This window comes from Trichosurus vulpecula, chromosome 4 (assembly GCF_011100635.1).
Source record: "Trichosurus vulpecula isolate mTriVul1 chromosome 4, mTriVul1.pri, whole genome shotgun sequence".
NCBI classification, from domain to species: domain Eukaryota; kingdom Metazoa; phylum Chordata; class Mammalia; order Diprotodontia; family Phalangeridae; genus Trichosurus; species Trichosurus vulpecula.
The window spans coordinates 152055590-152069370 of NC_050576.1; the positions used below are offsets into that span (position 1 = coordinate 152055590).

General features: G+C 43.5%; 1 protein-coding gene across 1 annotated transcript in view; it reads left to right on the forward strand.

Annotated features, from left to right (window-relative positions):
* The first annotated feature begins 204 nt into the window (after window positions 1–204).
* The window catches only part of EGLN1 (egl-9 family hypoxia inducible factor 1), a 73589-nt gene continuing 60012 nt past the window's right edge, over window positions 205–13781 (forward strand). Inside the window, exon 1 of the mRNA XM_036754479.1 lies at window positions 205–1828. Coding sequence (XP_036610374.1) covers window positions 872–1828 — 957 coding nt within the window. The 5' untranslated portion in view covers window positions 205–871. The remainder of the gene's footprint in view (window positions 1829–13781) is intronic.

Below are 13781 nucleotides of genomic sequence, written 5' to 3' on the forward strand. Positions count from 1 at the left end.
GGACGTGCGGGTAGTGCATGCCCGGGTGCCGGTGGTGGCCTGTGTTTGGGAGGGGGGGAATGTGAGGTGTGTCCAAGCTTTTCTGTTATCTCCTTTGCTTAATATTCCCCCCAGGGATGAGCTGGCTCCTGCTACAGTGCATCTCGAGGCTCCGCCCCGGGCTGAGCGGAATACTGGGGGTGGGGGAGTGGTGAGAGGACGGCCACCCCCGCAGCCCGCGGTCCAGCCCCGCCCGCCCGGCCGGCGGAGGGGGAGGAGGCTGGAGCGACAGCCGCCGCCGCAGCCGCAGCAGTAGCCAGAGCAGCGGGAGCCGCCGCCTCGCTGCGCTCGTGTGTGAGTGATCTCCTCCCTCCCTCCCTCCTTCCCTCCTTTCCCCTCCCCTCCCTTTCGCCCGCCCGGGTCGCGGCGGGGCCGTGGTGTACGTGCAGAGCGCGCAGAGCGAGTGGCGCCCGCCCGCCCTCTTCTCCCCTCCGCCTGCCGGGCCGGGCCGGGTTGGCAGGGCCGCAGAGGCGAGGGCGGCCGCCGCCGCGTAGGTCGCGCGACCCTCGCCTTGGGTCCTCGTTCACCCCTTCCCTACCCTACCCCGCCCCACCCCCCACAGCGAGGAGACGAGAGCCACAGAGCGGCCGAAGGTAACCATCCGCAGTCCGCGGTGGCGGGGATCAGGCCGTGAGGCGGCTGCCGGCTGCCGGGTGCCCGGCGGTCGGCGCTGGGCAGGGGCCGGGGCGCCGCGGAGGCGAGGGCCCGGCGGGCTGCCGCGGCGGTGCATGGCGCAGTAACAGCCGCCTCGGCCGGCCGTCCGCTCGCCGCTCCCCCGGCGTGTGTCCGCCCTCCCGTTACTCCCTCGAGCTCAGCTTGGACCGCCGCCGCCATGGCCAATGACAGCGGCGGTGCCGGCGGGCTGAGCCCGAGCGAGCGGGACCGGCAGTACTGCGAGCTGTGCGGGAAGATGGAGAACCTGCTGCGCTGCAGCCGCTGCCGCAGCTCCTTCTACTGCAGCAAGGAGCACCAGCGCCAGGACTGGAAGAAGCACAAGCTCGTCTGCCACGGCGGCGGGGGAGCCGCCGAGCACGGGCCGGGCGGAGGAGGCCGGCCCCAGCCCCAGTCCCCCGGGGCCTCCCCGCACCCCGCCGCGCAGCCCAAGACCGGCCGGGCCGGGCCCAAAGAGGCCAAGAAAGCGCCGCAGCAGCGCCGGGACACGACCTCCCCGGAGGCCGCCGCCGCGGGCACGGGGGCGGCGCCGCCTCCGCCTCCTGTCCCCGCGGCCGCCCAGGAGGGAGCAGCCTCCTCGGCCAAGGCTGCCGTGGTTTCCGCGGCGGCGCCTCCTCCTCCCTCAGCCGTCAACAACCAGGGGCCGGCGGCGGGCCCTGCGGAGGCGGAGTCCGGAAGGGACGAGTCGCTGGGCCGGTCGCCGCTGTGCCCGGGCGGGTCCGCGTGCCCCCAGCTGAGCCCCCCGGGCTTGGGGCTGATGCTGAGGCCCAACGGGCAGACGAAGCCGCTGCCGGCGCTGAAGCTGGCGCTGGAGTACATCGTGCCGTGCATGAACAAACACGGCATCTGCGTGGTGGACGACTTCCTGGGCAAGGAGACCGGCCAGCAGATCGGCGAGGAGGTGCGGGCCCTGCACGACACGGGCAAGTTCACCGACGGGCAGCTGGTCAGCCAGAAGAGCGACTCCTCCAAGGATATCCGGGGCGACAAGATCACCTGGATCGAAGGCAAGGAGCCGGGCTGCGAGACCATCGGACGGCTCATGAGCAGCATGGACGACCTGATCCGCCACTGTAACGGCAAGCTGGGCAATTACAAAATCAACGGCAGGACGAAAGTGAGTACGAGGTCGCGGGGTTCTCGGGACCCCCGCCGAGCTCCCCTCCCCCTCCCCTTCTGCGTTAGAGGCTCGTCCCGAGATAGCTTTCTTTAAGGCTGCTTGACGCCACTCGGTGGGGAAAATGGGAGTGCTTATTAGACACCGCTCCCAGGTGGGGATGTCTCCTTTTTCACCTGCTGTCATCCACCGGGGCACCGCATCTTTAGTACCTAGACTAAGGCCACAGCATCTTCCTGCTGCTGCCTCCCGTCTTGTAAAGGCCCTCGGGTTCGTGACCTTTTGCTTAGATTTCTGTGTTTGCACTTTCTCTCTGTCACAAAACAAACTCCCTCAGTGTATGTTAGGGTACCCCTCTGGGATGTGTTAGTATACTACCCGGGGAAAGTGCTGGTTCTGCGTCTGCCCCGGACGTGTTTGCATAAGCTCCTAAATTCGAATGATGACTCATCAGATTATGGTTTACAAAGCTAATTGCCTAGTACTTTTGGCAAAATGTGTCAGCTACAAAAATGAAAAAAAAAATTCACTTAAGTAGCCAGTTAACCAAAATTAATTGGCTTCTTCTGGTGGCCCTAAAGACTCTTCCCACTCTTCCCTTACTCTTTTCTCCCATATCTTGCTTTTTAAAGTCTCAAAACAGTTATATTTTGAGCAAAACTTTTAATCAGGGATTCCCTTGCATTTGATTACATTCGAATGGGTTCCTTTATGTTTTTCCTTTCCTATTGTTTCTTTTGTCTCATTTGTATTCCCATATCTCTAATCTTTTACCTCTTAATAACTATAGTAAATATTAATCCTTGTATCTTTATTTCTATACTATACCCTTGCAGCCTTTCCCTCCTTCCTATTATTATACTCAGAAACTCTCCCTGACTGCTTCTGTAAGCCCTGCATTGTTGTCAAGAAAGTGAAAGATGAGACAAGTATGTGCTTACTAATTTGTTTTTCTGGGACTCTTCTCAGATAAGCATAAGTGATTTGAGTCTATTAATGTGTGTGTGTGTGTGTGTTTGTGTGTGTGTGTGTGTGTACCTGTGTATCTGTCTAGTTAGTATATAACCCTAAGTTGTTTATAGCTAACTTTTCCTACAAATTTTTAAAATACAGACTTCACCAAGTGTCTTTATTTTACCATTCACTATATATATATTTTGTTATTACTGTTCTAGATTACCTCCTCTCCCCAACTTCCTTTCCCCCAAAGCTTATACTTCACCTCCTTAGGGAAAATCTTAAGGGAAAGATTGGAATTTAAAAGGACTAGGCAGCTTCATAATTGAATTAAGACGTCTGAAATTGAGGTGACCTTGCCTAACAAATTTTATAGTAAACTTAATAAAGATCAAACTTTGTCAATTCGGTAATTTCATAAGATTTATTTTTGGATAAAATTTATTACAAAAAATTGTGCAATGATATTGACATAACTCGGTTATTGAAATGATTTGCTGAGTGATAATGTATTGAGATGATTAAAGGGTACTTGGATATAGACTTGTGGAGTGCATCTAAGGTGTGACCTTGATTTTGTGAATGAGATAAAATCCAAAGTCTTTCTTGGTCTCTGTTCAAAATAGTTGAGCTTTCTAGGTTAGGCAGTATTGAAGAAAAGGGAAGGATGGTCTCATGTCTTTCTGTTGTACTGACTTGCCAGGGTGTATCAGGAGGGCCGAGTTTATAATCTCAAAGAAGATCATAAACATGTCTGAAAGGTTCGGAATCGCCGGATAGAAGAAACTCTCAAAGTAGAAGGCAGAAGAATCAAAACATTTATTTAGGCTCCACAGTAACCAACCCATGAACCAGAAGCCCCATTTTGATATGTTGGTCATAATCTTCCAGGCCCAATAGGTACGCCTTGAAAGAGTAACCAGGAGGCTACAGAGAAACATGATTGCGTAAAGCAAAATCATGTTTCCCCCTTGATGGTAATAAGATTACCCACTGGACTGAAGTCTTTGTTCAGCTTCCTCCCGTAGATCAGCTCTGCTGCTGGCAGCTCCTGCCTCAGCTGTGTCTGTTTCTGAAACTGAAGCTGCAACTGAAACTGACGATGTAACGGTCGTAACTGCCTCTGTAACGGTCGTTGTAACTGCCTCTGGCTCCAACCGGAAAAGGAAAGAGAGGAAGAATCTTCAAGCTGTCCTCTCCCCTCTTATAGGGTTTCTGACATCATCAAGCTCCGCCCAAATGACCAGGGCCGATTGGTTCCTGAGTTGGCTCCTCCCCCTAGGGTAGACCAGGTTCTGGAGCTAACACCTCCCCTCAGCCAGCCCCATGACTCCCCACACAGGAAGCCGTCTGCCTCCCGGCATGCTCCCCGGGCCTCCTGCCCCGGAAGAGCAAGCCACAGTGTCCAGAGGCTCAATGAGGCAAGCTGAGCCATTCAAAGAAAACAAAAGCCATTATGGCTACATTCCACCCCTTGTTATAGGATACATAATCTAATCAGCCATGTATCCTAGAACATACATTGTGATTCAATTACAAAGGAAACTAAAACATATCATTCATTATAAAGCAAAACATATCATTTGGTGACATTCCTAAACATTGGTTTAACGATTCAAATGCGATCCACCCCTAGGTCCCAGCAAGATAATCTCTTCAATCAATCATCCCCAAAATAATTATTAATAATTCAAATGTCCACCCCTAAATCCTTGTATCCATTACATAGGATCAATAATATCATAACAATAAAACAACACAGCAAGGATAACACAAAATAAGTAAACAGAACACTATCATCATTTCCACCCCCCCTTGAACGATTGGGGCTCAAAATCTTGGGGTGAGGGGTGAAGGTCTCATTTTCCATAGCTTCTTCATGCTGAAATTGGATGTAGAGATGGCCCTGCCCCCAAAAAGTCCCATTCCAGAGGTCATTTCTTTAACGAGCTGGCAGGAATTCCAAGAATGCTACATGCTTAGGCAGTCACCGGAAAGTGCAGGGTGCTTAAGCCTGAAGGAAACAAAACTAGCAACAAGGTTAGCCAAAACAAAGGACAAAAAGAATAGACAAGTATGGACTATAATTCTTCAAATAAAATCATCTCAAGTTTGGTTGAGATTTCAGTTATGCAAAGATCCAACATCAGAGCCAAACTCAGGTGGGAAATGTTTCTTTTCAAAAGGAACATAATGAGGAAGCCAAGAGGATCCCACCCTAGATATAGACTAAGATTGTCCTCCCAGCCTTTCCCCAAATGTACAAGTTTTCATCCGTTGATCACACAAGGTCACCTTCACTCTGAGTGGCTTGTGGGCTTGCAGGAGCAGTTCTTATTTCCCTATTTCTCGTGTTATCAAGTCCTCTATACATTCTGTATAATTCATTGGTTGGAATTCCATCTATCATTTCAAAACCTACCCCTGCTCTCAATAAAGTAGTAAACATTTCTTTCCTTGTTACTCTCCTTTGGCGCCAAGTTTGCTGGTTATTCACTCTTCTCTCTCGAGGAGATCTATCCCTTCCCCAGTCACCTAAGTCATATAACTGTAAAATCTTATTTATCACTGTTGTAAGACGGCTCCCTACTTCTCCAAGCAATAAATTCAAAATTAGTTGTTTATAAGCAGGGGGAGCTGTCCTAATTATTAAATTCCTATGAGACAGTCCCATTGGATCATTGTAATATTTGTCTGCAGTTCCTATCATAATGGCAGTCTTCATTACCTCCTCCTTTAGTCTCATGATACAATCTCTAAGTGAATACCAGGGTCTGTGCTCAGTGGGCCACATAGAATCAGTAGCATATCTCTTATTGCATCCCACAGCGGCTAATGCCAACAGAGTAGTCCTGCTATCACCATCTCCTTGCTGATGATGTTCCCTAAAAGCTTGTTGAACTAGAGGATCATGGCTGATACCTATGAATCTCATGCAGTCTGTCCCATCTACTGATATTCCACCGGCCCCTTGATCACTGAGTCTTACCATCCAAGATATCAATGGTTCTCCTATTCTTTGGCTGAATCTACTCAAAATATCTGTGACCTCTTGCGGTGAGAAATCTTCCTGAATTTCCCTTGTAACTGAATCTTCACCTCGGGTTTCTGTCTTCCTCCTTTGTATGGGTCGAGCCCTTGTCTGATCATTTAACCATCTCCTATTCTCTGTGTGAGGCACATCCTGAACCCCAGTAGTGTTTTGTGCCTCAGCCGGCTCTTTCTGGGCTGGGTTGAAATGCACTCTGGGCTTTTTTGGTCTCCTGTTGCTCTTAGCCACATTAATAGAAAAGTTCTCATTTGAGTCAGTTTGGTCTCCTGCTATCTGAGATTTCCCTTCTTCCTGTGGGGTAGGAGTGCCCCCATGTCTTTCACTTAATCTCAATCTTTCGTATACTAGCCGGTAGGCTGATAACACTATCCAGCTTTGCCTAGATAGTGATGCCCCTGACTGAATCCCAACTTCTCGTAAACACTTTTCCAAATCCCTAGGATCTCCTTTCCGTAGCCTTGGTTCCCAGTTTTCACAGGGTCCAGCTTTTTTAGCCAATTCTTTTGCTAGGGAGGAATAAAATGGATCCTCCCATCCTGGGATATTTATCTCCTCCTCTGGAATTGTTCTGCTTCTAAATAGAGATCTTATACCTAGCGATCCTGTTCGTGACGCCAAATGTATCAGGAGGGCCGAGTTTATAATCTCAAAGAAGATCATAAACATGTCTGAAAGGTTCGGAATCGCCGGATAGAAGAAACTCTCAAAGTAGAAGGCAGAAGAATCAAAACATTTATTTAGGCTCCACAGTAACCAACCCATGAACCAGAAGCCCCATTTTGATATGTTGGTCATAATCTTCCAGGCCCAATAGGTACGCCTTGAAAGAGTAACCAGGAGGCTACAGAGAAACATGATTGCGTAAAGCAAAATCATGTTTCCCCCTTGATGGTAATAAGATTACCCACTGGACTGAAGTCTTTGTTCAGCTTCCTCCCGTAGATCAGCTCTGCTGCTGGCAGCTCCTGCCTCAGCTGTGTCTGTTTCTGAAACTGAAGCTGCAACTGAAACTGACGATGTAACGGTCGTAACTGCCTCTGTAACGGTCGTTGTAACTGCCTCTGGCTCCAACCGGAAAAGGAAAGAGAGGAAGAATCTTCAAGCTGTCCTCTCCCCTCTTATAGGGTTTCTGACATCATCAAGCTCCGCCCAAATGACCAGGGCCGATTGGTTCCTGAGTTGGCTCCTCCCCCTAGGGTAGACCAGGTTCTGGAGCTAACACCTCCCCTCAGCCAGCCCCATGACTCCCCACACAGGAAGCCGTCTGCCTCCCGGCATGCTCCCCGGGCCTCCTGCCCCGGAAGAGCAAGCCACAGTGTCCAGAGGCTCAATGAGGCAAGCTGAGCCATTCAAAGAAAACAAAAGCCATTATGGCTACACAGGGTAAGGGGCCGAGGCCTCAAGCAGTTGATTCCCTAGGGGAGGTAGTTGTGAGGAAATGGCCACCTGCTTCCTTTGGAATCCCTTTAGCAGAAGAAACAGTGTCTACAATGGCTTTAAAATCACTCAATTGTAGCCATCTTCACACAATAGTGGAGCTAGCACGAAGGTGAAGTTTAAGTTTCGCAGATTTGAACTTGTGTTTACCATTAAAGTACTAGGAATATTTAATTCCAGAATTCAATCAACATCAGGATTTCTACTGTAATTTACAATATAGGATTTCTTGATGGAATTTTAAAAAAATTGTGTGGTGGACAGATCTAAAGGTTTGTTTGGTGCTAATAAGACGAGAGTTGGAGGTCTGATTCCCAGAAAGGACAGTAGTGTCTCTCATAGAATGGCTTTGTTTCAAAGCCACTAACTTCATCCTTAACACTGACCAAAATGTCTTGCAAGGGAGTGAGGTGAGAAAACTGTTAATCATTTAGCTCGACCTAGGAGTTCTTCTGGAGAAAAAAAAAATAGCAGCAAACAAAAAGCCAGTTCATACTTAAGTTATTCTATTGATGACTGATCTCACACCTGAAGAAACATACTTTAAGGTCTCAAAGTATTTAGGTTTTTTTTTTTTTTAATTCTAAAATGTTTACTTAAGGAAGCCTTCCAAAAGATGCTTGCTTCATTTTTGTAATAATTATTAAGCTAGTTTTGCTATCATCATATGATGAACAGGAAAGCTTGGATATAGTGAATTATAATAAAAAGGGCTGTAATTGCTAGCGGTAATATACTTTTTCAGATGTAATAGACTCGATTAACTTTAATTTGAAAGACTGGGAAGTCTATAGTACTCTAGGATTGGGGCATAGTTAAAATCACCATATATTCTGAACCAAAAAATTAGAATACATCATCTGACAAAGGCTATTCCTTTGTTAAAGTGTATGTTTTCTAGAAATTTGGACTATTCTGGAAAATCTAGCATGTAACAATTGCTTGTAGGAATTGTAGGTTGACTAGTAATTTCAGAAACTGAGGAAAATGACTTTTTTTTTAATGTAATGAAATGAACATTGACTTCAAAATCACTGTTTTAGAATGCTTGCTTTTTTTATACATATATAATTAATTTTAAAGAGGGAAAGGATTATAGTAAAATATTCAAGAAAAGAGAAACTACTGTGGTATATCACCAGGTTCAATCTCTTCCCATGATGCTCTTCCTGTTTCATTTCCTTTGAGCCCTTCTCTTGGTGTTTCCCCCCCTTTTCTATTCTTTGACAGTCTCCATGCTTTTCTCCTCTGTCATTCCTCTTTTCCTAAGCTTTAAGATCTGCACTGATTCCAAGAACAACTCTTTGTTGCTTTTTGGGGAGAGGAAAGACAAGAGAGTTGAGAGGTTGTTCAGTTTATAGAAAAATGTGGAAGTCTTAAGTGGCATTGAGGATAGAGGAACAGGAAAGAAGGAAGGCAAAAGAGAGAGTGCCATGAATGTTTTGAGGATTATTTACTTCCCTGTGAGAGATTTAAAATTTCCATTTGGGAAAAAAATTTAATTGGAATTTATTAATTTAATAATATGCATAAGTTATATATCATTTTTTATTTGCTAGCATTTTTCCATAAATTTAATTCTGGGGGCAAACGAAAAGAGTTTGAAACACATTTGAAGAAAAGGAGCAAAATGTGGTAAGAAAAAGCAGCAAACACAATTGATCATCCATACATTTTCCAATTAGTTAGGCAACACTATATCTTAATTAGGTAGTAGGATATGTATTCATACATAGTTCTAAAATCAATTAGAATATCCTTAGTGGAAGGAATTGGAATTGTATGTAGCAAGCATCTGTGATATTAAAAACACCTTTTTCCTCCTAACCTTTACAACTTTTGGCAATGTTTCTGTAACTGTTGGCTTCTCACATGTACAAATTGAAGGAGTTTGTTTAATAGCTATATCAGAGTTTACGATCAAAACTTCCCTATGGCAAAAGGAGCTAAGAACATTGTTAGTCAGAGAGCTGTGCTTAATATCGACTGTTCAAAGAACAATTTTAAGAAAAAGACCGTGTTTAACTTTGAAACCTTTCAAATGTATAGTTGTAAGGTTTTTCCTGCAGAATATTCACATATATTCTCAATTGCTATTTACAGGTTTTTATTTGAAAGCTATTTACATGTTATGTATTTACAGTTCTTTACAGCCAAAACAGAAACAGTTTCTACAGACTTTTGTCTGTTTTCCATTAACACACCAAACTTAAGTTTGCATTCTCTCTCTCTTGCTTTTCTCCATTTTCTTCTCTCAGAACTCGTTATGTAGGCTACATTTCTAACCACTTATCTTGTTTTATTGTCAGTAGTCCTCACATGTCCTCACTTTCATTTATTTCGGGATTTCTCTTAAATTTTTTTATGGCTTTCTTTGAATTCTCTCTGTTCCTTCACCTCCTCAATCCGTTGTTTTGTCCTTTTCCAGTTGTGCCAGGTTCTAGGTTCTTCTCCCTCTTATATACTTATGGTAGATTTTTTTTTTTAAAGGATGTATTGGCCTCCTTTGGTACTTTCTTTTCTTAACTTCCTAAGATGTTCTAACTTCTCTGAACCTCAGATGGGGTCATTTCTTTTGAAACAAGACCACTTTTCTCCTTTCCTCAACTAAATGATGGTCTCCCTGAGGTTATTATTCTTGCCCTTATCAATTGAACTTACTTTTACTTAACTGTATACTCTAGTGGAATCTAAACTCCTCCTCGAGGGTAGGAACTATTTAGTTGTCATTTTATCCCCTCTCCCCTGCCTCTCCTTGCATCTGCCCAGTGGGCTTTCATTGTTTGTTGAATTGTGTCTTTGCTGTTTTCGTAGTTTTTCTTTGCCATATTCCTCCATCCTTACCTTGAGTCCATCTTTATTTTTCCCCGTTTCTTCTTAAGAGCTTCCATTTACTGCTTTTCCCTTTTTCTTATACCTGGAGGTGGCTTTCCTTTGAACAGGTGTTATCACTTCAGTTTCATTTTTCTTATCATTTTAGGTCTTGGACCAGCTATGTCCAGGAATCCTAGCATGATCCTGGGTAGTTTACATAGTTATTACATAGTTATGTCCTTTGACATAGAGGTTGCATGCACCCCACCCTCCACCCCTTTTTTGAGATTGGATCTGACTTGCCCAGGCTGGAAATTTGGAAGCCACTCATGGATCTGATCCTCTTTCTTATTGGCACAGAAGCTTTGACCTGTAATATTTCCTACCTGTGCTGATTTGACCTTCCTTAGACAGCCTCATAGCCCCTTCCTGCTCTCAAGGGCTCGCTATATTGGTGCTGGACATAATGTTGACACCTGATAGGCTCAGTCCTGCTGCAGCGCAGAGCTCCTGAGTCCAAGCATCCTCCCAGGCTCAGCACTCCCCCCCCCCCATAGCAGAGGTTACGAGTATTTGTCAACACTCCTGACAGGTGACTTCTTTTGAGAGAAGCTTGCATTGTCCTTCCTTTCCTGCATAATCCTTACTGAGGAAAAAATGGATATTTCTACAATATCTCTTGTCTTTCTTTTTCTTCCTTTCTTAGTCTCCTTGTTATGCTTCTCCCAGCTATCCCCCCTCCCCCCATTTTCTCTCCTCTTCATCTTTAACCATGATCTTGGCCAAAGCTAAGGGAAAATATTATGTGTTCTCCTGGGATGGCTAATTTTGTTGTTGGTCTGGTTACTTTTTTTCTCCCAGAACTGTGGTATTTGTGTCCAGTATGGAGTCACCTTTTACCTTTGGAATTGTGTGTGAACTTTTACCCTTTCTTCGTCAGTGATAGCCATGCTTTCTCCTTCCCAGAATGTACCACCCTTATAGTTAAATCTCTTTAATCATCTGAACAACTGTGTGTGATAAGTACTGGTGATATCTACATTTTACAAATGAGAAAATGGAGACCCAGAGAGGCTGTGGTTTGCTTAAAATCATATAGCTAGAAAATGGATGATGGGGGATTTGAACCCAGGTTACTTGACTCCTGATCCATTTATTTTTCCAGTAACAGTATAGTTTTCTCTGAGACTATTTTTGTTTTGGTGATTTCATGTGAGAAGATCCCTTAGAAAATTAAGTGGTATAAAATCTCCCCAAATGGGAACTTAAAAATATGGGACAGATAGAAATAAGAGTCTAGGATTGAAGGACTCCATGTAATCCATGAGATTGGACACACACACAGAATTTAAATTGTCTTAAAATTAGAGATAAAAGATAAGTCAGAAATAAAATATCATTTATCCAAGTGTGGTATTAGATAAGAATTAGTAGAGGAAATGGAGAGGAGGTAAAATGGTATTACAGTAATTTATGATTCTCAGCATTGAAGAAAGCTTAAATAATGTTCTTTCTATTATACTAAGAAGTCAGTAATAAATGCGATGCTATTTGTAAAGATTTCTGTTCAGTTTTTTTTTTAAGAAAAACATGGAAACTGAAGAGGGAGGAAGATCCTCTGCTGTCTGGAAATATATTTTATCTAGAACTAGTTATTCACTAAAGATTATAGAGGCAAGTTTTTACTCTAGTAGAAAAGCAATGGCTTTAGAGAGCAGAGGCCTGAGGTGTCTTTGAGTAGTTTGGCTCAAAAGATTAGTGGGGGAATTCAAAGACTGTGCAAAGCACAGTTATTAATGCTGGAAGCTATTAACTACTGGAATACTGTTTGGCTGAGCTGTTGATACAATATTATATATGAACAAGTTTTCCCTTTGTCAAAATGACTCGTTTAAGCATTTATTGGGGATACCTTCTTGATGATCTTCCAACGGACCAAAGTATAAGTCCTTATTAATATTGCTGTTGATTTGATGCACATTGGTATAGGATGGTGAGAACATTTGTGGATGAAAGTCTTCAACATCTTTGCCTTTAAGATGAACTTGATGCACTGTTGTGTATTTAAACCTAAAGACTTTAACCATCCTCCCTCCTTCCCAAACCCCTCACTCTCAAAACTCAACCGAGTATCAACAACTTAGTGATGTTTGTGGTTTTGTTTCCAAAAGAGCTTATGAGTTGGTCAAAGGCACCATTTATTTAAACTTTGTGTTCTTATAAATGCTATGTTAGAACACCTGACCCATAATATTGAATAACTTTGGAAAGATCTCAATTCTATGAAAAGTTATAAGCAATTTTAATAAGATCATACAGTATTTTCTCATTTAATCACAGAGTTTAATTGTGAAGCTCAGTAAAGAATTTTTTATATATGCATAGTATAATATTTCATGGCTCTAAGTTTATTTTGGATTTATAGAAATCAGTTACAATTTGAATTTTTTTCTTAATGTTTTCTTAACCCCATGACTTATTTTCTCTTTTTATTCACTACCTTTTGTGCTTCCATGTATTCTATTTGATCTTTTATTAACTTTCTCTATATCCCTAATGCTTAAGCAGAAAAGCTCATTTTACTAGAGTCAGAAAGCAAATTCATTGGCCATGAAGCCTGTAAGCCAGGCTGGAAATAATTACCTATAGAATACTGTTTGGCTGAGCTGATGATCTAAGTATCTGTCATTCATGGGCAAATTTTCCCTTTGTCAAAATTATTTTTTTGTTAGGCATCACTTTAGGACACCTTGGTCATCTTTTAACAGACTGAAATATGAGCGGTCACTTTGTCAGCCTCTGTTCGCTAAAAATTTCTTCCTTAGTCCCTCATGTTTGAAGAAAGGGTAATGGGGGAATCTTTCTAAAATTATTTAATATGGGTCATGTGTTCTGACATTTTGGCTATAGAACTACAACATTTAAATAAATACATTTCCTTGATGATGTCTTTTACCTTTCCTACCTTTGAGTCATGTGAACTTTTGATTGTTTAGTTGTAATATCTTGATATTTCTGAATACTACTTTCTTCTTTGTTTTTAGGGGTTGTGAAGGTTAAAGAGTAGTATATTAAAAATACCAAGGATAGAGTGGCGGGCGATCAAAAAAAACACATAAAATTACCCAGTACTGGCCAAGGTAGTACCTCACCTTGCTAAGTAATTCTTGAGCTGAAATTCTCCAGACCTAAGTTTTAGTCTGATGATTTTCTAGGCTTGGAACTCGTGCTCCATTATGTTGTCCCTTGTTTTGGCTTACCTGAGAATATATTCTTTACCAGAACTCTCCTCCCTCCTTCAGTTTGGGTAGTAGCCTAGCTGAACACTTTCGACTGACATTGGTTTTCTTATAATGACAGACACACTTTTGGTCAATAAAGAAGCTTCCTGATAGCTAGCAGAATTTGGATACTCACATTCTTCCTCAACCGTTGCTTAACTAGATATCTTCCTTTCCATTTGCTTAAAGAAGGAAGAGGAAGCAAACTCACAAAATATCAGTTGTGCAGAAATTGTGCAGAAAAAAAGAATAGTTTAATCTGAAAATCATTTATAATAGACACCACTTTTCTTACATTTAATTAATGGCAGTACATTTAATGGATATGTATTACTTACTGTGTGTATAGCACTTTGTTGGGAGGCAAGTTTGGATAAGAATAAATTTCTGTCTTCAGGCAACTTCAAGTCAA